The following is a 23,709-nucleotide window of genomic DNA, read 5'->3' as shown; positions in this document are numbered from 1 at the left end:
TCTTTCCTCAGCCTTGAGCTCTAGACCGGCTGAAAAAGGAACATCAGGAAGACTAAGGCTGAGCCTTGCCCCCTACCCACAGCATAGGGCAGGTTGAGAACATATTCGACACTTATGATACTTCAGTGTGCTGACTCATTGGTGTGTGTGTGGGGGGGGGGGGGTGAGTCAGCTGAGGACCCATGAGCGCTGCTCTTTTCATTCATTCACACTACAGGATCAGAGCAGACGAAGCTCCACGGAGCACTTCAAATACAAAGCGCTTAATTCTTGCCTAGGTCTTCCAACTTAAATTCTAATTTAAAAATCCTATTAGATTGAGGGTTTGGTTTTTTGACAATGTAGGATAAGAGAACAATGTCCTAATTGTCAATTGAATATAGCTTCAGTGGCTAAAACTCTAGTTTCATATCCCCATGGTAACTCACTTTTTTAATGCATTGCTTATATTATTTCTTTTTAAAGTTAGATATTTTAACTGACTTGCTCATTTTTAAAAAGAATAATGTAACTGTGATGAGCATGTTAGACTTACTCAATATTACAACGGCAAAAAGTAAATACAATATAATTCCTGGACTTTTAAAAAAATTCAGTCAACAAATGTTTTCAGAGCACCTATTACACAGGCACTGCACTTGCGGTCAGCTTTTCTTGGAGAAAATAACAGACCAATCTTAGGAATGTTCTATTAAGTACACTTATGAAGTATAACTTTTTTCAGGAAATTAAAAAAATATATATCTATTGCTCCGTAGCATATTTGGCTGTTGCAAGTCTGATTCACAGTTGCAAGTATATTTTGTTCTCTATTCAATCAGCTTCATTTTATTGTACAAAAATGCTTATTTCCTTTAAAGCACTGAATGACAACACACCTTTTAAAACAAAACAAACACAACAAAAATCTCTTCCTGTTTTCCCAAAGTCTGCCCATATTCATTCCCTTCTCCTGCATAGGCACATGTGTCCGTGCAAAGATCCGCTGAGTACCCTCTCACCTGAAGAAGAGTTTGGAGATAAAGCTGGCTTTCTCCAAAGGCGACTTCTGCATGATGTCTCCGTGAGGCAATGAGGTCTGTGTTCGGCTAAATTCAGGTTGGACTCGACATCTGGATATCCAGGACCAGGTCAATGCTTTTGGCTCGTCCCTTTTACTCAGACCTGAGGTGATGTCATTTGCTTCCAATTCCCCCCACCCACTCGGGTCCCACACACCTCCCCTTCCTCAGCCTTCTTCCCCACGCCTCCGCCGCCCAGGTTAAAGCCAGCGCTGCCTAGCCCAGCCTCACAGTCGCTGCTCTCCACGCCCCGCGCCCGCGCCCGCCCCGCGCGCTCCTTGCGCTCCTTCCTCCAGCGCGCCCCGCGCCCGCCCGCCCGCCCGCCGGCGCCACCTTTTCCCTGGCCCTCGGCCTTAGCGCCCGCCCTCCAGATCCCCCCGCGTGCCTACCTTCAGGCAGCCACAGCAACACCGGCTCAGACTGCGGGCCCGACCCTGGGCCCGGGTAAACCGTGGCCAATCTGCGGGACTTAGAACCCTTTTTTCGTGGAAATAAAGACCACTCACTGATCTCCTTGGCTTCCTGGAACCTTTCTCTTCCTTCTCCCTTTCCCTCTCCCTCGTCCTCTCCCCCTTCCTCTTCTCCTCTTTCTCCTTTATCTCTTTCTCCCCCGTCTGTTCCTCTCTCTTTTCTTCCCATTCCTCCCCTGCCTTCATCTCTTTCCTCTTCATCTCTTCCTCTTCCTCCTCCACCTTCATCTCTTTCTCCTTCATTTCGCTCTCCTCTTTCCTCTCTTTCTTCCTCTTTTCTTCCCCTTCCTCTTTCCCTTTCACTCCTCTCTCCTCGTTTTTCTTCTCTTTCACTCCCTCTTTCTCCTGTCTCCTTAGCTCCTGGCTTAGTTACAGATAACTTTTCAAGATCCATTTTGAAAAGGAGATGAAAATGTGGCTCTTTTGTATCAAAGAACACTCAGGAAGCAGCAAGTTCCACAGTACTCTGAGGTGTCCACCTCAGTAAGCCCTTCAAGAGCTGGACAAGACCTAAGCTCTGTTGACTGAAGGCTCTAGAGTAGCCATAGTGGCACAAATACCTATGAGGTATATGTGTGTCATACACATATGTCACAATTCCCTGATATGTCATAATTACAGCAAAGGTCCTACCAAGGAAAGGGAAGCTACTACTTTCCCTTATGAGGTACATGTGTGTCGTACATATATGTCACAATGCCCTGCTGTGTCATAATTACAGCCAAAGTCCTCAAGGACAAAGAGAGCAAAGAGGGCCCTTTACCTCCGGGCCCTGCTCAGTGTGCAGTGTGGTATTTCATGTGTGTGTGCTAAAAAACAACAGGTGGACAGTCTAAACTAAATGACCCTCCTTTCCTTTCCCTAGTCTGCTAAGCAAAATATCTTGACTGAGACACTAAAAGGGCCTCTGAGTCACTGAAGCAAAAGTGTCCTAGTCACTCAAGCTCACAGAGAGAAAAACCTGAGTCTTTAGCTCCCTGGAGGCTTTGGAAGTTTCCCAAGCTGTGCACCTTCCTTCCAAGGTTTTTGGTGTGAGAAATGTGTGTCCAACACAAAACCCTGCTGGGTTGTAAAGAGTCAACACTTAAATATCTAAACCCTGTTTTGCCAAAGCAAGTTAAAATAGAGTTGAATTTTTTTTTTCTTTATTGAAAATTGAACGTTCTTTCTATCCCGGCAGTGGTGACGCACATTTTCAATCCCAGAACTCAACACTCAGGAGTCATAGGCAAGCAGATCTCTGAGTTCGAGGCCAGTCTGGTCTACAGAGCAAATTCCAGGACAACCATGGCAACACAAAGAAACTACGTCTTGAAAAACCAAAATCTGTCGCCATCTTGGTTCCGGGACTCAGCAGAACTTAGGAAATTAGTCTGAACAGGTTAGAGGGTGCGCCAGAGAACCTGACAGCTTCTGGGACGGGCAGAAGCACAGAGCCGCTGAGGCAGCAGCCTGGGCGGGCCGCAGACAACCGGCCACCATCCGGACCAGAGGACAGGTGTCCGCCTGGCTTGGGAGGCGACCTCAGCCTCAGCAGCAGCGGTCGCCATCTGGGTTCCGGGACTCCGCGGGACCTAGGAAATTAGTCTGAACAGGTTAGAGGGTGCACCAGAGAACCGGACAGCTTCTGGGACGGGCGGAAGCACAGAGCCGCTGAGGCAGCAGCCGGGGCGGGCCGCAGATAACCGGCCACCATCCGGACCAGAGGACAGGTGTCCGCCTGGCTTGGGAGGCGACCTCAGCCTCAGCAGCAGCGGTCGCCATCTTGGTTCCGGGACTCAGCAGAATTTAGGAAATTAGTCTGAACAGGTTAGAGGGTGTGCCAGAGAACCGGACAGCTTCTGGAACGGGCAGAAGCACAGAGCCGCTGAGGCAGCAGCCTGGGCGGGCCGCAGATAACCGGCCACCATCCGGACCAGAGGACAGGTGTCCGCCTGGCTCGGGAGACGGCCTCGGCCTCAGGAGCAGCGGTCACCATCTTGGTTCCAGGACTCCCTGGAACTTAGGATTTTAGTCTGCACAGGTGAGAGTCTGCACCACAGAAGCTGACAGCTTCTGGGAACTGCCAAAGCAACACAGTGTCTGAGAAAGGTCCTGTTTTGGGCCTTCTTCTTCGGCCAGGAGGAGGTCCAAATACAAGATATCTGCGCACCTTCCCTATAAGAGAGCTTGCCAGCAGAGAGTGCTCTGAGCACTGAAACTCAGAGGAGAGAATCTGTCTCCCAGGTCTGCTGAGAGACGGTAACAGAATCACCAGAAGAACAATCTCTAAACAGAGTCAACTATAACTACTAACTCCAGAGATTACCAGATGGCGAAAGGTAAACGGAGGAATCCTACTAACAGGAACCAAGACCACTCACCATCATCAGAACCCAGTACTCCCACTTCGCCCAGTCCAGGGCACCCCAACACACCCGAAAACCTAGACCTAGATTTAAAAGCATATCTCATGATGATGGTAGAGGACATCAAGAAGGACTTTAATAAATCACTTAAAGAAATACAGGAGAACACTGCTAAAGAGTTACAAGTCCTTAAAGAAAAACAGGAAAACACAATCAAACAGGTAGAAGTCCTTACAGAAAAAGAGGAAAAAACATACAAACAGGTGATGGAAATGAACAAAACCATACTAGACCTAAAAAGGGAAGTAGAAACAATAAAGAAAACTCAAAGTGAGGCAACACTGGAGATAGAAACCCTAGGAAAGAAATCTGGAACCATAGATTTGAGCATCAGCAACAGAATACAAGAGATGGAAGAGAGAATCTCAGGTGCAGAAGATTCCATAGAGAACATCGGCACAACAATCAAAGAAAATGGAAAATGCAAAAAGATCCTAACTCAAAATATCCAGGAAATCCAGGACACAATGAGAAGACCAAACCTACGGATAATAGGAGTGGATGAGAATGAAGATTTTCAACTTAAAGGGCCAGCAAACATCTTCAACAAAATTATTGAAGAAAACTTCCCAAATATAAAGAAAGAGATACCTATGAACATACAAGAAGCCTACAGAACTCCAAATAGACTGGACCAGAAAAGAAATTCCTCCCGACACATAATAATCAGAACAACAAATGCACTAAATAAAGATAGAATACTAAAAGCGGTAAGGGAAAAAGGTCAAGTAACATACAAAGGCAAGCCTATCAGAATTACACCAGATTTTTCACCAGAGACTATGAAAGCCAGAAGAGCCTGGACAGATGTTATACAGACACTAAAAGAACACAAATTCCAGCCCAGGCTACTATACCCTGCCAAACTCTCAATTACCATAGATGGAGAAACCAAAGTATTCCACGACAAAACCAAATTCTCACATTATCTCTCCACGAATCCAGCCCTTCAAAGGGTAATAACAGAAAAAAACCAATACAAGAACGGGAACAATGCCCTAGAAAAAACAAGAAGGTAATCCCTCAACAAACCTAAAAGAAGACAGCCACAAGAACAGAATGCCAACTTTAACAACAAAAATAACAGGAAGCAACAATTACTTTTCCTTAATATCTCTTAACATCAATGGTCTCAACTCCCCAATAAAAAGACATAGACTAACAAACTGGCTACACAAACAAGACCCAACATTTTGCTGTTTACAGGAGACACATCTCAGAGAAAAAGATAGACACTACCTCAGAATAAAAGGCTGGAAAACAATTTTCCAAGCAAATGGTATGAAGAAACAAGCTGGAGTAGCCATCCTAATATCTGATAAGATTGACTTCCAACCCAAAGTCATCAAAAAAGACAAGGAGGGGCACTTTGTTCTCATCAAAGGTAAAATCCTCCAAGAGGAACTCTCAATTCTGAATATCTATGCGCCAAATACAAGGGCAGCCACATTCATTAAAGAAACTTTAGTAAAGCTCAAAGCACACATTGCACCTCACACAATAATAGTGGGAGACTTCAACACACCACTTTCACCAATGGACAGATCATGGAAACAGAAACTAAACAGGGACACACTGAAACTAACAGAAGTGATGAAACAAATGGATCTGACAGATATCTACAGAACATTTTATCCTAAAACCAAAGGATATACCTTCTTCTCAGCACCTCATGGTACCTTCTCCAAAATTGACCACATAATAGGCCACAAAACAGGCCTCAACAGATTCAAAAATATTGAAATTGTCCCATGTATCCTATCAGATCACCATGCACTAAGGCTGATCTTCAATAACAAAAAAAATAACAGAAAGCCAACACTCACGTGGAAACTGAACAACACTCTTCTCAATGATACCTTGGTCAAGGAAGGAATAAAGAAAGAAATTAAAGACTTTTTAGAGTTTAATGAAAATGAAGCCACAACGTACCCAAACCTTTGGGACACAATGAAAGCATTTCTAAGAGGGAAACTCATAGCTCTGAGTGCCTCCATGAAGAAACGGGAGAGAGCACATACTAGCAGCTTGACAACACATCTAAAAGCTCTAGAAAAAAAGGAAGCAAATTCACCCAAGAGGAGTAGACGGCAGGAAATAATCAAACTCAGGGGTGAAATCAACCAAGTGGAAACAAGAAGAACTATTCAAAGAATTAACCAAACGAGGAGTTGGTTCTTTGAGAAAATCAACAAGATAGATAAACCCTTAGCTAGACTCACTAGAGGGCACAGAGACAAAATCCTAATTAACAAAATCAGAACTGAAAAGGGAGACATAACAACAGATCCTGAAGAAATCCAAAACACCATCAGATCCTTCTACAAAAGGCTATACTCAACAAAACTGGAAAACCTGGACGAAATGGACAAATTTCTGGACAGATACCAGGTACCAAAGTTGAATCAGGATCAAGTTGACCTTCTAAACAGTCCCATATCCCCTAAAGAAATAGAAGCAGTTATAAATAGTCTCCCAGCCAAAAAAAGCCCAGGACCAGACGGGTTTAGTGCAGAGTTCTATCAGACCTTCAAAGAAGATCTAATTCCAGTTCTGCACAAACTTTTTCACAAGATAGAAGTAGAAAGTACTCTACCCAACTCATTTTATGAAGCCACTATTACTCTGATACCTAAACCACAGAAAGATCCAACAAAGATAGAGAACTTCAGACCAATTTCTCTTATGAATATCGATGCAAAAATCCTCAATAAAATTCTCGCTAACCGAATCCAAGATCACATTAAAGCAATCATCCATCCTGACCAAGTAGGTTTTATTCCAGGAATGCAGGGATGGTTTAATATACGAAAATCCATCAATGTAATCCACTATATAAACAAACTCAAAGACAAAAACCACATGATCATCTCGTTGGATGCAGAAAAAGCATTTGACAAGATCCAACACCCATTCATGATAAAAGTTCTGGAAAGATCAGGAATTCAAGGCCCATACCTAAACATGATAAAAGCAATCTACAGCAAACCAGTAGCCAACATCAAAGTAAATGGAGAGAAGCTGGAAGCAATCCCACTAAAATCAGGGACTAGACAAGGCTGCCCACTTTCTCCCTACCTTTTCAACATAGTACTTGAAGTATTAGCCAGAGCAATTCGACAACAAAAGGAGATCAAGGGGATACAAATTGGAAAAGAGGAAGTCAAAATATCACTTTTTGCAGATGATATGATAGTATATATAAGTGACCCTAAAAATTCCACCAGAGAACTCCTAAACCTGATAAACAGCTTCGGTGAAGTAGCTGGATATAAAATTAACTCAAACAAGTCAATGGCCTTTCTCTACACAAAGAATAAACAGGCTGAGAAAGAAATTAGGGAAACAACACCCTTCTCAATAGTCACAAATAATATAAAATATCTCGGCGTGACTCTAACTAAGGAAGTGAAAGATCTGTATGATAAAAACTTCAAGTCTCTGAAGAAAGAAATTAAAGAAGATCTCAGAAGATGGAAAGATCTCCCATGCTCATGGATTGGCAGGATCAATATTGTAAAAATGGCTATCTTGCCAAAAGCAATCTACAGATTCAATGCAATCCCCATCAAAATTCCAACTCAATTCTTCAATGAATTAGAAGGAGCAATTTGCAAATTCATCTGGAATAACAAAAAACCTAGGATAGCAAAAACTCTTCTCAAGGATAAAAGAACCTCTGGTGGAATCACCATGCCGGACCTAAAGCTTTACTACAGAGCAATTGTGGTAAAAACTGCATGGTACTGGTATAGAGACAGACAAGTAGACCAATGGAATAGAATTGAAGACCCAGAAATGAACCCACACACCTATGGTCACTTGATCTTCGACAAGGGAGCTAAAACCATCCAGTGGAAGAAAGACAGCATTTTCAACAAATGGTGCTGGCACAACTGGTTGTTATCATGTAGAAGAATGCGAATCGATCCATACTTATCTCCTTGTACTAAGGTCAAATCTAAATGGATCAAAGAACTTCACATAAAACCAGAGACACTGAAACTTATAGAGGAGAAAGTGGGGAAAAGCCTTGAAGATATGGGCACAGGGGAAAAATTCCTGAACAGAACAGCAATGGCTTGTGCTGTAAGATCGAGAATTGACAAATGGGACCTAATGAAACTCCAAAGTTTCTGCAAGGCAAAAGACACCGTCAATAAGACAAAGAGACCACCAACAGATTGGGAAAGGATCTTTACCTATCCTAAATCAGATAGGGGACTAATATCCAACATATATAAAGAACTCAAGAAGGTGGACTTCAGAAAATCAAACAACCCCATTAAAAAATGGGGCTCAGAACTGAACAAAGAATTCTCACCTGAGGAATACAGAATGGCAGAGAAGCACCTGAAAAAATGTTCAACATCCTTAATCATCAGGGAAATGCAAATCAAAACAACCCTAAGATTCCACCTCACACCAGTCAGAATGTCTAAGATCAAAAATTCAGGTGACAGCAGATGCTGGCGTGGATGTGGAGAAAGAGGAACACTCCTCCATTGTTGGTGGGATTGCAGGCTTGTACAACCACTCTGGAAATCCGTCTGGCGGTTCCTCAGAAAATTGGACATAGTACTACCGGAGGATCCAGCAATACCTCTCTTGGGCATATATCCAGAAGATGCCCCAACTGGTAAGAAGGACACATGCTCCACTATGTTCATAGCAGCATTATTTATAATAGCCAGAAGCTGGAAAGAACCCAGATGCCCCTCAACAGAGGAATGGATACAGAAAATGTGGTACATCTACACAATGGAGTACTACTCAACTATTAAAAAGAATGAATTTATGAAATTCCTAGCCAAATGGATGGACCTGGAGGGCATCATCCTGAGTGAGGTAACACATTCACAAAGGAACTCACACAATATGTACTCACTGATAAGTGGATATTAGCCCAAAACCTAGGATACCCAAGATATAAGATACAATTTCCTAAACACATGAAACTCAAGAAAAATGAAGACTGAAGTGTAGACACTATGCCCCTCCTTAGAAGTGGGAACAAAACACCCTTGGAAGGAGTTACAGAGACAAAGTTTGGAGCTGAGATTAAAGGGTGGACCATGTAGAGACTGCCTTATCCAGGGATCCACCCCATAATCAGCATCCAAACGCTGACACCATTGCATACACTAGCAAGATTTTATCGAAAGGACCCAGATGTAGCTGTCTCTTGTGAGACTATGCCGGGGCCTAGCAAACACAGAAGTGGATGCCCACAGTCAGCTAATGGACGGATCACAGGGCTCCCAATGGAGGAGCTAGAGAAAGTACCCAAGGAGCTAAAGGGATCTGCAACCCTATAGGTGGATCAACATTATGAACTAACCAGTACCCCGGAGCTCTTGACTCTAGCTGCATATGTATCAAAAGATGACCTAGTCGGCCATCACTGGAAAGAGAGGCCCATTGGACACACAAACTTTATATGCCCCAGAACAGGGGAACGCCAGGGCCAAAAAGGGGGAGTGGGCGGGTAGGGGAGTGGGGGTGGGTGGGTATGGGGGGGACTTTTGGTATAGCATTGGAAATGTAAATAAGCTAAATACCTAATAAAAAATGGAAAGAAAAAAAAAAAAAAAAAAAAAAAAAAAAAAAAAAAAAAAAAAAAAAAAAAAAAAAAAAAAAAAAAAAAGAAAAACCAAAATCAAACAAACACATAAAGAAAGCATTTTTTTTCATATAATATATCCTGATTACTATTTACCCTCCCTCCATTCCTCTTAGTTCCTTCCCATCTCCAGTGTCATCTGGATCGCTCCCTTTCTATCCATCATTAGGAAACAAACAGGCTTCTAAAGGATAATAATAAAATAAAATAAAATAAAAGTTAAAAACACATTAGACTTGGACAAAACAATCAGAAAGGAGCCCATAAGAAACAGAGCCCAATGGAGGAGCTAGAGACAATACCCAAGGAGCTAAAGGGATCTGCAACCCTATAGGTGGAACAACAATATGAACTAACCAGTACCCCGGAGCTCTTGACTCTAGCTGCATATGTATCAAAAGATGGCCTAGTCGGCCATCACTGGAAAGAGAGGCCCATTGGACTTGCAAACTTTATATGCCCCAGTACAGGGGAACGCCAGGGCCAAAAAGTGGGAGGGGGGGAGGGGATGGGAGGGAGGGGATGGGGGACTTTTGGGATAGCATTGGAAATGTAAATGAGGAAAATACCTAATTAAAAAAGAGAGAGAGAGAGAGAGAGAGAGAGAGAGAGAGAGAGAGAGAGAGAAAAGAAACAGAGCCCATAAGAAACAGGGGCATAAGAAAGAGAGTGACTTGTTCGAACACTCAGTAATCCCACAAATAATGCTAAACTGGAAACTATAATATACACACAAAGGATCTGGTGTCATAACGGCTCCATGCATGCTTCCTCAGTGTCTACATTCATATGGGCTATGACCATGTTGATTTAGAGGGCCTTGTCTTCATGATTTTCTCCATCTTCTCTGGTTTAGACTCTTTCTGCCTCTTCTGAAGGGTTCCCTGACCCCCGAAGGCAGGGATTTGATAGATCCCATTTAGGGCTGACTGTTTGATAGATTTGATAGAGATATCCCATTTAGGGCTGACTGTTCCAAAATTAGAGTTTGAAAGTTTTGAGGCCTGATTCTTGCCAGACCGTAGCATTTGAAATGTAAATGAAGAAAATATCTAATACAAAATTGAAAAACCAAAACAAACAAAAAAAAGCAAGGGTATTTACTTGTGAATTATCTAATTTTTGACTTGTGGGCATCAAATTATGACACAAGTAAAATATATAGTTCATAATACTTCTAAGATAAGAAAATAAATTTAAATTAATGAATCTTGTGGCCAAGAGGCTTTATAGCTCTAGTTCCTGTATCTACACCAGCTTTTTCCTTACCTTGAAATAGCTGTAAAGACATTTAATTTTTAGTAGCCAAATTTGATTTAAAAAGAAAAAATAACACAAAGATGAAGTTGTTACAGATAGACACTACAGGAAAGTTTCTATGTCTTCTGACTTATCATTTTCAAGTACTCTCCTTGTGTGTTTTTCTCTCTCCAGTATGACAAGATTGAAACTTGGTTCTCACGGTTGACTTTTCACATCCCTGTGACTGAACTTGATTTATCCTTTCCCCACCCTCACCTTTGTTTGTAAATGCTAGTGTGACCCATCACATATGATACACAGATTCTGAAACAAATTTGTTATCAGTTCTTCCTTGTTTTCACCATCACGTGACACTAACTGAAGAATTAAGTTTCAGAGCCCATCAAACTGGCCAAGCTGCACGACTGCAGGGGATCTCACGCTGCTTCCTCTAGCAAGGACAGTGAAAAGTCCTTGCAGTTTCCAGGAACCATTCACTCAATAACTGTGCCTATACTACTATGCCTATTATGCCATTTCTAGGTAATGAAGCATTGAAGTACATGTTCACATTAGTGGATTCAAACTCAGATGTGGTCCCAAACCTTCAGCCCCATCAGTGTGAAAGATTACTTCTAATCAAATCTCCCACCATGCATTCCTATTCTCTCACAACCCCTTTCTCCTCGTATTAGTCTCATGAAGTCAAAACTTACACAGCTGTTCAATAAGATGGAAAAGCAGAAACCTACAGACCAAGAAGCCACAAGGGTTATATATCTTTGATAAATGTTCTGTAAGCAGTATAATCCGTTCTAAGAGTATATATCCACCCTAGATTTTTATCGTAAAACATCACAGTCCAAACTTGTTTGGACAGATTTCAGCAAATTAGACAAGTCCAAGTGAAATAATTAAGAAATGATATACAGAATTTATATCTATATACATGCCTGATACAAATGTGAAAATATATCAGGAAATACATTCAGATATAGGTAAGATTCTGACTGAAGCTCTAAATGAGAACCTCAAAAGAAACCAACAGATTAGGATAAACAAAAAGGGTGATTCCAAGATATGCTGATTTTTCTCTTTAAGATATTCAAATACCAGTCATATCATCATATAATATTATAATAACTTCCATTCATTAGATATTTACCATATGTCTTGAGTAAATTACAGTGTAGTTTGCCTCTTTTAATCCTTATGACATGCTCATGTAAAGCTAACTAATATCACATACTGCAGAGGAAGAACTTGAGAAATAATGGTTTATTAATTTTCAAATTAAGTTGCTTGGCAGATTGGTAATAACACAGGTGGCTTGGGATGCTTTTCAGGGCAGAGCATTGAGTAGCTTGTCCCACACTCTCAGTCCTAGCCACAGTGTGATCAGTCAGTAATAATGAAAGAGCAGAATGCAATGTGGAGCTAAGCAGCCTTTGTCTGCCCTAGCACTTAATAGTTGCACATTCATCTGCAGGGTTGACTGGTATTTTAGGGAGAGCTGTTCTTTAGTATAGATGAGTAATATTCACTCTCATGTCATACTTTTGAAAGTATACTGAGAGGACTGAAAGAGAAAAAGAGGAAGGAATGAAGTGGGAAAGGTTGATGAAAAGAAAGAAAGGAGGACAAAAGTAGCCCATGTCTACTTGGCACCTCTTAAAATGTGCCAGCAGTGTGCCAGGTGCTTTCCACAAATGACCTAAGCTTCCTGTCACATGCTTCTTGACCTGCTAGAAAGTGGCTCAGGTGCTCCCCATTAGAGATCAGAAGAGTGTACTTATACTACATCTCACTCTGATCCATCACGTTCAACTTAATTTGAGTGTATCAGAATCTTTCCTGAAGGATCTTTATCATAAATGGGTAGCAATCGTGGATATACTGAAATCTAGGCAAGTAGAAGGATGAAAAAGTTTCTTCATAGGAAGACAAAATTCCTAAAGAGAGAAAGCAGACCTCATTAGTTTCACATGGACAGGATGGCTATGCTTAAAAACTTATTAAAAGTAGGAGGTAGGGGCAGTCACAGCTTTTCCATACCTTGCCCCGGGGATCCCTCAGTGCAAATACATATCCCAGTCTTACGAAGCTGTTTTAAGGCAAGAGGGGCCTTGTTACATAGTCAGATCAGTTGGGCATGTTTTCTGATGCCAACAGTACAGCTAGTCTGACAAATCTGTTTATAAACACTCATGAAAACACACACACACACACACACATTTGGTATTCATATAGAACTTCCACAGAAATGGAGACAGAAATAATGTCTTCTGGGGTGTTCATTTGATTGTTTGTTTTTAACTCATTTTAAGTAATGCAGCAAGAACAACTAAGCAATCATTCTGTGTTGTAGTTACTGATCCAGTAGATGAAATGACATCCTAAAGAGGGAATCTAAAGCCACTCAGGTATGAGTAGCTGCTGTTTAAGCTTTCAGAAAATAGGAGCCTGATAGTATGGCTGATATACAGAATAAGATAGTATTTCCATTGAAACACAGAATTTACTCATAGTTACCAATTTTTCTCTGGAAACTGTACTAGAGTATATAAAAGTCACTTGAGTTTTAAGGCAACAAAAGCTAAGTTTGAAAGGTAAACCTGGTGCCATCAATTACTTAGCTGTGTGACTTTAGATAAGTCTACTCTATTCTTTGTTTGTTTGTTTTTGAGATAGGCTTTCTCTGTAGCCCTGGCTGTCCTAGAACTCATAGAAGTCCACCTGCCTCTGCCTCCCAAGTGCTAAAATTAAAGCCTGCACCTCTTATGTAAAGCTTTTCTTCCCTCCAAATTAGATTAAACACTCCCATCAAATAGTTATTTATTTTGTGGACTAGAAATGTCTCTATTTCTGTGCCATTACACATGCAGTTGAATTATTCTTTGATATGAGGATGCTCTGTGTATTATACCAAGATGTTTAATAGCATCTCAAGCCTCTTCACAAAGCTGTTACTAGAACCAGTCTGTAGTCCCGAAACCATGACAAACAGCATCTCAAAAGATTACCAGATATGTGAGAAAGACAGGCTGAAAATAAGCCCTTAGTTGAGATGAAAGTCAATAAATATGATACATGAATATATAGGATTGAGAACTTTATAAACATCCAAGAAATGTTCAAAATTATCTTTATGTACAGTGGTTATGCATCAGAAACTCAGGTTAACTTGCAAAAAAAAATACTACAGACTGTTGAGCCTTCTATCAGAGTTCTCAGAAACTTTGGCTTCCTGCTTCTTTTGATATTATTTAGCTGGATAAACTGACAGGAAAATGAGTAAATCAAATACTCTTACAAGGGTAAGATAATTTTGATTTATATGCAAAGTTGCATTTTATAGACAAGCTTCTGACCTTGCACACTGAAGCCTTTTCCAGGTCTGTTTCCTGTTGCCTCTGATTTTCAGCTCATCTATGGTAGTATATTTGTAACAACTGGGACCAGATGAAATTTGGTACTCTGGTGGATCTTCTGAATATTAAAGGTAGTTCCTTAGGCAGAAATTCTAAAAGCTCCTCCAGCTATGCAAAACAGGAATGTTATTAATGTTACTAATGAGCTGGAAAAATTAGAGTATATACAGAATATAGCTTTGTCATGAAGACAGACACTAATGAATCTTCTGGGGTTTCCTAAAATTTTGATCCTGAAATGTTCTATTATTTATATCTATTCTCTTTTTATTTTCCCACTGAAGTTTTTCTACATACAAGAGAATTCTTAACATCAAGTTAAATTTTCATTGATAGTGTCATGCTGAAAGCCAGATGTTAGCTACAGAGCTAAAATAATAGTTTAATAAATTTGAACTCCGAAAAGGACTACCCTTTCCCGTCCCGGGCTGAATGAGGCAGGCTCGTGGACCAGTGACATCCAGAAATTAAGAGTTTTTTGAGACCCGGGAGGTCGCAGACCGGTGCTCCGCGGCTGTCATCATGCCACAAAATGAATATATTGAATTGCACCGCAAACGATATGGATATCGTTTGGACTACCATGAGAAAAAGAGAAAGAAAGAAGGTTGGGAGGCCCATGAACGTTCAAAGAAGGCAAAAAAAAATGATTGGCCTGAAGGCTAAGCTCTACCATAAACAGCGCCATGCTGAGAAAATACAAATGAAAAAGACTATTAAGATGCATGAGAAGAGAAACCCCAAGCAGAAGGATGAAGAGAAGATTCCGCAGGGAGCAGTCTCCGCCTATCTGCTGGACAGAGAGGGCCAGTCGAGAGCAAAAGTACTTCCCAACAGGATTAAGCAGAAACGGAAAGAAAAGGCGGGAAAATGGGAGGTCCCTCTACCCAAAGTTCGTGCCCAAGGAGAAACAGAAGTATTGAAAGTTATTCGATCAGGAAAAAGGAAAAAGAAGGCATGAAAGAGAATGGAAACTAAAGTCTGCTCTGTTGGCGATGGCTTTACAAGAAAACCACCTAAATATGAAAGGTTCATTAGGCCTATGGGTCTACGTTTCAAAAAAGCCCATGTCACACACCCTGAGCTGAAAGCTACCTTTTGCCTGCCTATTCTCGGTGTGAAAAAGAATCCATCATCCCCATTATATACAACCCTGGGTGTGATCACCAAAGGTACAGTTATTGAAGTGAATGTGAGCGAGCTGGGCCTTGTGACACAAGGAGGCAAGGTTATTTGGGGAAAGTACGCCCAAGTTACCAACAATCCTGAGAACGATGGGTGCATAAATGCGGTCTTGCTGGTCTGACAGTGACGTCACTCATACACGTCATTCCACTCACTACTGAAGACCACACCCTGTCAGGAAAACACCGTCCCTGGGGTCTTTCTGAACCACCGAGCAGCCTTACCCCACGTGCAGTCATCAAGTATTTACTAAGTTGTAAAGGAATATAAAACTGCCCAGTTTGACAGTTAAAAAAAAAAAAATTGAACTCCACTGGGGGAAATAGTAAAACTTTGCCCATAAGTTCTGTGGAATTTCTGTGTTACATTTAACAAGTCAGTGAAGTACAGGGACCACAAGAGCAGATGATTCACTTATTTCTAGCTCTTCTCTAAGTGGATGGTTTACAATAAAGCAGGTCACATGGTGATTTTAAAATGTAGATTATGAACATAGATTGATGGGAATATTACTGCACATGGGTACTCACAGTGATCTTTAAAGTCTTGGATTATCAAAGTCCAGTCCAATATATGATCCTCAATCTAATGTCTAAAAGACAACATACATTTAACTTCAAGGAAACATTGCCCCCACAACTCAATTATGAAAGAGCTTGTACTCAGAAACTTACAGTTATCATTCACTGTCTTTATGGTCAACAACTCCAACTAAAGTTTTAAAAATTCACTTTATAATCATTTTTGTACTCATTTATAATTTTAAAAGGTAAGGTATGAGGGACAGAATGTAAGGCTGATTACCAATTAATTTGGAGGGTGGTCTGGAAGGCTAAAATTTAAGAATTAATAGTCTTATATTCTCTGTCTTGGTTTAGTTATTCTGCACAGACAATCTAAATGTTATTGTTATTTCAGAGCTCTTTGATGGTTACTTATTGATCTCCATGTTCGTTGCAATTGGTGCAGCTATGGTGATTAATCCAAATGGTCAAAAGGACAAGCCACTCCTGCTCAGCGACCAGGGCCTCTATGCATTGTGGGAGCTGACAGCGACTGTGATTTCTTGCTTGCCTGTACAGCTGTTGTCCAGCAGCAAGCCTGACAGAGGGTAGCAGCATTTGGAGTTTATATGCCAAAACTTGTATTTAAAGACATATGAATGTTTACATTCTTTCTGGAAGCCTAGTGGTTCTAATGAAGTAAAATCAGATTAACAAATTTACATCATTTTCATTTAAGCAGATTTGACCACTGCAAAGTTTTACCTTCGAATACAGATTCGATTATTAGTGAACAAATCTTTGTAAGAAAGTACTTATACAATGTATATATATTTTGCTATATAAATGCCATTTTATCTCAGGAAAAATATAAAATTAGTATGTTTAAGTAACAAAAATATATCAGTTTTCAAATAAATAAACTTAGTTACAAAAGGTGAACACTACATAAATTCAAGAGGGATCATCAGAATTTGAATAAACCTGATGGCGTGCCCTCATAGGTGAATGTGTAGTCACTGTGCTCTGCGTACAGCTAGACCAGAGAGAACAGTCTTGATTAGCTGAGAGGATCTGCACTGTACATTTTGTTCTCTTGCTTCTCTGTGTGGGTGAAAACAGGACATATCACAAAGGGAGTGTTTCTTTTCTTTTTCTTTGGCCTTCATTGAGTGCATCCAGTTAGTCTGTGGATGGAAATGGGGATGGGACCCAGGATGGAATAGTTTATAAGGTAATGCCGACTGAGACTAATAATGGGAATGCAAGAGCCTTCTGAGGCCTGTATGCTATGCTAATAAGACAACAGTAGATGAAGAAACTGAAAGGGCCTCATTTGTTCACTGACATCTTCATATATTTATATGATGCATTTTTCTATCTTCTCATTTCTTCCCCTCTTCTAGTGAAGTTCTAAGCAAGCCCAAGAACTACCTTCACCAGGCAAATGTTGCTGTGACAGAAGCCAACAGCAGAAAGAGCCTAGCCTGGTCAGACTACACTCACACTCTTCTGTTGTATAGAAATGAGAATATGCCATTGTAACAAGTAAATCCTGGTCCTGGACAGGTAGAGTGGAAGACAAACTTAAAAGGGGACTTCCGGATCTCTCAAGAACCTCAATATTTAATATGTATTGAGTCCTAGGACCATATTTGTACTCCAAGAAGTGAAAGATGGCATATATGTTCCATTGATAGATAGATAGATAGATAGATAGATAGATAGATAGATAGATAGATAGGTAGATAGAGCATACACATATACATCATTACATAAACATGGCAAAAGGCATAGATGTACAACATTATAATCATGAGACAAATTCTAACCTTTTTTTTTTTTCAAAGCAAGGAAAAGAAATGAATCCCTCCAATAAGGATACTTTCTAGTTCCACCAATGTTTCTGAAAAGCCTATCGGCTATTTGTCTTGTTGAGGATGCAGGGGGGAAAAAAGGCAGACGCTGGTGCAACATCTAATATCTTAGAATTAAGTTTGACTAAAACTTGGACAAAGCAAAGTATTAGCTTTTGGATCCTAAAGTAAGTGGTGAGCATTAATATCCTTCTCAAAATCTATTGTAGTCTTAAATCTCCACTTCTTTATCCCTACCCCAGGACTGCATGACTACCCCACTTGTGGATTAGTGTCAAAAACAAGATGTTCTCTACAGCTATTAGATACAGTCACAAAAAAATACCTGTTGAGAATAAGAAAATATTTCCCTCAGATAACTTTGAACCAGTTGTATAACTACATTCTTTCACTACTAGCACTAATTTATCATCAGTTATTCTTTTTAAAAAGTGTGTACAATCTCGATTGCATTTAATTTTTACTTATTAACAATACTAATTATAAATATAAAACAAAAGCAAACAAATAAACAAACAAAATCCAGAAGCTTCAAGAATGGGAAATATCACAGCCAAGTTTCTCTCAAAAGATCCTGGATATTTCTCACTCCTATCAAAGACAGGCTGAGGAATATGAAGAGTTATATCAGGTTCTGGAACTTATTCAATGCACAGATCTTCCCTTCCTTCCCTCAAAACAGAGCAGGAATTCCACCCCACCATCCTTCAAGTTAGAGGAACTGCATGCCCTCAATTCTAATGGGGAACAGAAACCTTGAACCTTTTTGCACCTGCCTTGTGCTCAGCACTGTGGGAACCCAGATACTGACAGCTCCCTGGAGGAGAGCCAGAGACATGGTAGAACATCCAGTCCCGTGCTACAGGCTCATCGCCAGCCATAGAGCTAGCCACAGCTGCGATTGCACTGCTATGTTTTCAAGACCTGATTTGACCACGACTCTTGCTGTCTTTTAGAATTCTTATCATGCTTGCTTTCAAGAAAATGACAATGAGAAATCACATGAAAGATCAATACAGAGGTGGATACAAGCAGTCAATCATTTGAGTAAGCACGGGTCCCCAATGGAGGAGTTAGGGAATGGATTGAAGGAGCTGAAGGGGTTTGCAACCCCATAGGAAGAACAGGAGTATCAACAAACCAGACCACTCAGAGATGCTAGGGACTAGACCACCAACAAAGGAGTACATGTGGAGGGACCCATGGCTCCAGCTGCATATGTAGCAGTGGATGGTTTTGTCAGATATCAATAGAAGGAGAGGCCCTTGGTCCTGGGAAGGCTCGATGCCCCAGTGTAGGGGAATACCAAGGCAAGGGGGCAGGAGTGGGTGGGTGGAAGGGTGAGCACACTCATAAAAGCAGGGAGAGAGGGATGCGATAGGGGGTTCCAGAGGGAAAACCAGGAAAGGGGAGAACATTTGAAATGTAAATAAATAAAATATCCAATAAAAAATTTAAAACATTAAAAAAAATCAATAGCACCTGCAAAAACTAAGAACTTTACTGGTTCACTTCAATGTGTTCTCATACAAACCCAAATGCGTTCAATGCTTAAGACAACCATAATAATCTTGATACACCGCTTTCTATAATGTGTTTTGTATTTACTCAATACATGTAAAATACTCTTTCCTGTGGCTATGCAGGTAGCAAGCATTAGATCATCTCTTTCCTAAAATATACTATCTTTTTCTTATGGTTAGTTTAGGTAACATAGTGAAATCCTATCTAAATAAATGTATGCAGGAGTTTGGAGAGATGGCTTAGAGGTTAAGAGCAGTTCATACTCTTCTAGAGGACCTAGATTTGATTCCCAGTGGAGACATAGTAGTTCATACACCTGTTTGACTGCAGATCCAGGCTATTCAATGCCCTCTTCTGGAGTCTACAGGCTGCAGTTGCACATGAAGGCCAACATTCAAATACCTAAAATTATATATATATATGTATATATGTATATATGTATATATATATACATATATATATACATTACTAAATATATTAAGCATACACACACACACATATATATGGTGTTTCCTCCGTTGCTAAAGTGAGGGAATCAAGAGCTTCTATTACTAAAGGTTGTATTAAGAATTAAATGATTTGACCTAAAAATTAAAATTTTAGCACAATAACAAACGTAAGTAGTCAGTAGTATACATTTGTATCCCAATGTTTACATCCTCTAATGATTTAGCGATTGCTGACCTTAGTCTCTTAGTCTCATGGTTATTTTTACATGGAAAAAGAAAAGTGAAATGGGTACTGTACACTTCTTTAGGACTTTTAAAAAAGCATATTTTCTCAACAATCTTTTATTTACTTACTTCAAAAGTAAAGAAAAATAAAACTCAACAACAAGAAAAAAATCCAATTAAAAAGAAAGCAAAACACCTGGACACTACAGCAATGAAGATGCATATAAAATATAGGAGCATATGGAAAGTTATGTATCCTTGTTTGCTGTTGTGAACTTGCAACTTAAAACAACCCTGGCATACTATCAGGCTGAAATTTTAAAACCTGTGATAACAAATTCTAGAGAGATTAGAATATAATGTTATTGGTAAAATTAAATATGGTCCTACTATATAATCCAACAGTCATGCTCCTAAGTATTTACTCAACTGATCTGAAAACATTATGTATACACAGAGGGGGCAGAGAGACACAGGGAGACAGAGACATATCTGAATCCCAATGTATGTAATAGCTTCATTCATAATTGCTGAAAGCTAGAACAAGTGTTGTTCAATCACTTAGTACACAAACAAACCCCTATATCTACATAACAGAATACTGATTAGCAAAAAAAAAAAAAAAGAATGAGTTATGAAGCCAGAAAAGTGCATTATTAAACTTACAAATTGCTAATCATAATTTTAAAAAACACTGGCATGAAAAGTTTATATAAGTATATGATTTATATTATATGCCTATTAGAAAATTCATGATTGTTAAGATGCTAAATGAAAAAATAATGGTTGACAGGATCTAGGTGTGGAGAGCAAATATACAGAATAGCTGAAGCACAAGAGGATGTTTATAGAGCAGAGAAAGTATTCAGCATGGCTCTACTAATGTCTATACAGCATTATGCATTTGTTTCAACCCTTTGAATTTAACAGTGCAAACAATGTATCTTAATGAGAGTAAAAAGTGTCATTTAGAAGACAGAGAGAGACAGGACCCCTGTATGAAAAGCAGAATACAACAAAGGAAATAATTAGAAGCAGGAAATTACCTCATATAAGAAAAAGATTGGGATAGGGGCCAAAGTAACTTTGGAAATGAGTAAATTTTATACAAAATGAGAGCTATGAAAACCAACATAGGTACTATTCTCCTCAAGGAATTTCCATCTGTCAGTAATACATTTGATATTCATGAAGCCACTAAATACATATTCTGGAAAAGAAAACTGAAATCAGGAGATACTGGGTAGTGAAAGCCAGGTTTCTCACTGTTGGAATGGGAAGTTATAGGCAAGCAAAGGGAAGAGACTATAATGATGAATGTGGTAATCGATTAGAATTCAAGATATATCATGAACTTAGCTAAGGGGCTCTAAAATCAATGACACCTCATCAGTAGGTACAGTATACCACAATGTCCTGATCATAGTTTCACATTCCATTCTCCAATAAAAAGTGCAATTACTCATTTTAGGACAGAGGTAGGAATATGCAAATTGACCCTAGAATATATTGTGAGGAAGTGAGGAATGAAAATAAAAAACCAATTCATAATGTCAAGAGTATCTCAAAGAGAACCCAAGAATACAAACAAAACCTTCTAGCCACCAAAGCCAGAATACTTTGGCAATAAGTCAAGTAGCCTTTAATTATGATCAAAAGTGTACAATAAATACCCATGAGTCAACACTAGCATAAACCAATGATTAAATAAATAATTAGCTGAGAATAAGCTAACTTCTGGTAGAAAATCCCAAACAACTAATTAGCAACTTTATTAGGAAGGTGGAACTTACTTCCTCATTCCAAAAGCACGGGATACTTACAATGACTTCCTTCCAAACAATACAGTAGCGGTGGCAGAAGGGGAAGGAATGACTTTATAGTGGAGGAATCTAACAATACCACCGCATCTAGGCCATCCAGGGCAACATCAATAGCAAAGCTTAACCTGACAGTCCTCATGGGACAAGATGAAAAGAGCACTTTATTTCTCTGTCTTCCTCCCAAATCCCAACACTTCCAGGACAATCAGGAGAAAAAACAGACAAATCCAAATATAAATATATACTCTACAAAATATCTGAGCAGTACACCTCAAATTGTCAAGGTCATGGGAATAAGAAAATTCTGAGAAAGCATGGGGACCCCAATGGAAGAGTTAGGGGAAGGACTAAGGAGTTGAAGAAGTTTTCAACCCCATAGGAAGAAAAACAGTATCAACCAGCCAGATTGCCCAGTGCTCCCAGGGACTAAAAAAAAAAAAAAAAAAAAACACCAACCAAAGAATACACATGGAAGGATCCATGGGTCTAGCTCCATATGTAGCAGAGGATGGCCTTATCTGGCATTAATGGGAGAGGAGGCCCTTGGCCCTGTGAAGGCTCGATGCCCCAGCGTAAGGGAATGCTAGGGCAGTGAGGCAGGAGTGAATGAGTGGGTAGGGGAGCACCCTCATAGAAGTGCAGGAGTGAGATAGGGGGGATTTGCAGAGGGGGATGGGGAAGGGGGAATAACATTTGAAATGTAAATTAAAAATGATCAATTAATAAAAGAATATATAAGGAGATATAAGGACTAACTACAATGTAGAATCCTGAATAAGATCATGGAATAGAAAATATCCTCAGTCATCAGAGAAAGGCAAATCAAAACGGCCCTGAGATTCCACCTCTCACCAATCAGAATGGCTAAGATCAAAAACTCAGGTGACAGCAGGTGCTGGCAAGGATGTGGTGAAAGAGAAAAACTCCTTCATGGGATTGCAAGCTGGTATAACCCCTCTAGAAATCATTCTGGCAGTTCTTCAGAAATCTGAACATAGTATTATTGGTATTCAATACCTCCACTTAAAACATTGGCTCTTTACTAATTTCTCTCATTTTTTTTATTGTAACATAATGTTTTTTTATTAGATTTTTCTCTTTATTTACATTTCAAATGTAATCCCCTTTCCTGGTTTCCCCTCTGAAAACCCCCTATTCTCTCCCCCAACCCCCTGCTCACCACCCACCCACCCACGCTTCCCTGTCCTGGCATTTTCCTATACTGGGACATTAAGTCTTCTCAGGACCAAGCGCCTCTCCTCCCATTGATGTCCAATAAGACCATCCTCTGCTACATGTGCAGCTGGAGTCATGAGTCCCACCATGCATACTCTCTGGTTGGTGGTTTACTCCCTGGGAGCTCTGGAGGTACTGGTTGGTTCATATTGTTGTTCCTCCTATGGGGCTGCAAGCTCCTTCAGCTCCTTTGGTCCTTTCTCTAGCTTCTCCACTGGAGGCCTTGTGCTCAGAGAGAGCATCCATCTCTGTATTTGTCAGGCACTGGCAAGAGCCTCTCAAGGAGACAGCTATATCAGGCTCCTGTCAGAAAGCACTGGTTGGCATCCACAATACTGTCTGGGTTTGGTGACTGTATATGGGATGGATCTCTAGGTGGGGAAGTCTCTCAATGGCCTTTCCTTCAGTCTCTGCTCCACACGCTGTCTCTGTAACTCCTCCCATGGGTATTTTGTTTCCCCTTCTAAGAAGGACCAAAGTATCCATACTTTGGTCTTCCTTCTTCTTGAGCTTCATTTTGTCTTTAAATTGTATCTTGGGTATTCTGAACTTCTGGGCTAGTATCCACTTATCAGTGAGTGTATACCATGTGTGTTCTTTTGTGATTGGGTAACCTCACTAAGGATATTTTCTAATTCCATCCATTTGCCTA

General features: G+C 40.2%; 1 protein-coding gene and 1 pseudogene across 1 annotated transcript in view, besides 8 other annotated features; one reads left to right on the top strand and one right to left on the bottom strand.

Annotated features, from left to right (window-relative positions):
• Positions 1 to 1,191, bottom strand: part of Cftr (cystic fibrosis transmembrane conductance regulator) — a 152,084-nt gene extending 150,893 nt beyond the window's left edge. Inside the window, exon 1 of the mRNA NM_021050.2 lies at positions 1,002 to 1,191. Within this exon, the coding sequence (NP_066388.1) occupies positions 1,002 to 1,054 (53 nt within the window). The 5' untranslated portion in view covers positions 1,055 to 1,191. The remainder of the gene's footprint in view (positions 1 to 1,001) is intronic.
• Positions 750 to 990: a silencer, noted in NCBI's record as "ISE; +64/+304". NCBI's record gives the evidence for it as "EXISTENCE:reporter gene assay evidence [ECO:0000049][PMID:7526924]".
• Positions 750 to 2,176: a biological region, named in NCBI's record as "Cftr promoter region". NCBI's record gives its function as "regulatory_interactions: Cftr".
• Positions 1,040 to 1,273: a promoter, noted in NCBI's record as "-219 core promoter". NCBI's record gives the evidence for it as "EXISTENCE:reporter gene assay evidence [ECO:0000049][PMID:7526924]".
• Positions 1,040 to 2,176: a promoter, noted in NCBI's record as "-1122/+15 promoter". NCBI's record gives the evidence for it as "EXISTENCE:reporter gene assay evidence [ECO:0000049][PMID:7526924]".
• Positions 1,144 to 1,183: a protein binding site, noted in NCBI's record as "CREcf; GS1 probe". NCBI's record gives the evidence for it as "EXISTENCE:protein binding evidence [ECO:0000024][PMID:9581539]".
• Positions 1,170 to 1,203: a conserved region, noted in NCBI's record as "conserved_region; human-rodent conserved". NCBI's record gives the evidence for it as "COORDINATES:sequence similarity evidence [ECO:0000044][PMID:7526924]".
• Positions 1,540 to 1,910: a silencer, noted in NCBI's record as "Pu.Py region; -856/-486". NCBI's record gives the evidence for it as "EXISTENCE:reporter gene assay evidence [ECO:0000049][PMID:7526924]".
• Positions 1,590 to 1,886: a nucleotide motif, noted in NCBI's record as "nucleotide_motif; Pu.Py region; may form single-stranded structure (PMID:9581539)". NCBI's record gives the evidence for it as "COORDINATES:motif similarity evidence [ECO:0000028][PMID:7526924]".
• On the top strand, positions 14,638 to 15,710 carry Gm15596 (predicted gene 15596; annotated as a pseudogene).

Source organism: Mus musculus, chromosome 6, assembly GCF_000001635.26.
Source record: "Mus musculus strain C57BL/6J chromosome 6, GRCm38.p6 C57BL/6J".
In the NCBI taxonomy this organism is placed as follows: Eukaryota; Metazoa; Chordata; class Mammalia; order Rodentia; family Muridae; genus Mus; species Mus musculus.
Note: the sequence above shows the minus strand (reverse complement) of the source record. Positions and strands in the feature narration are given on the sequence as shown.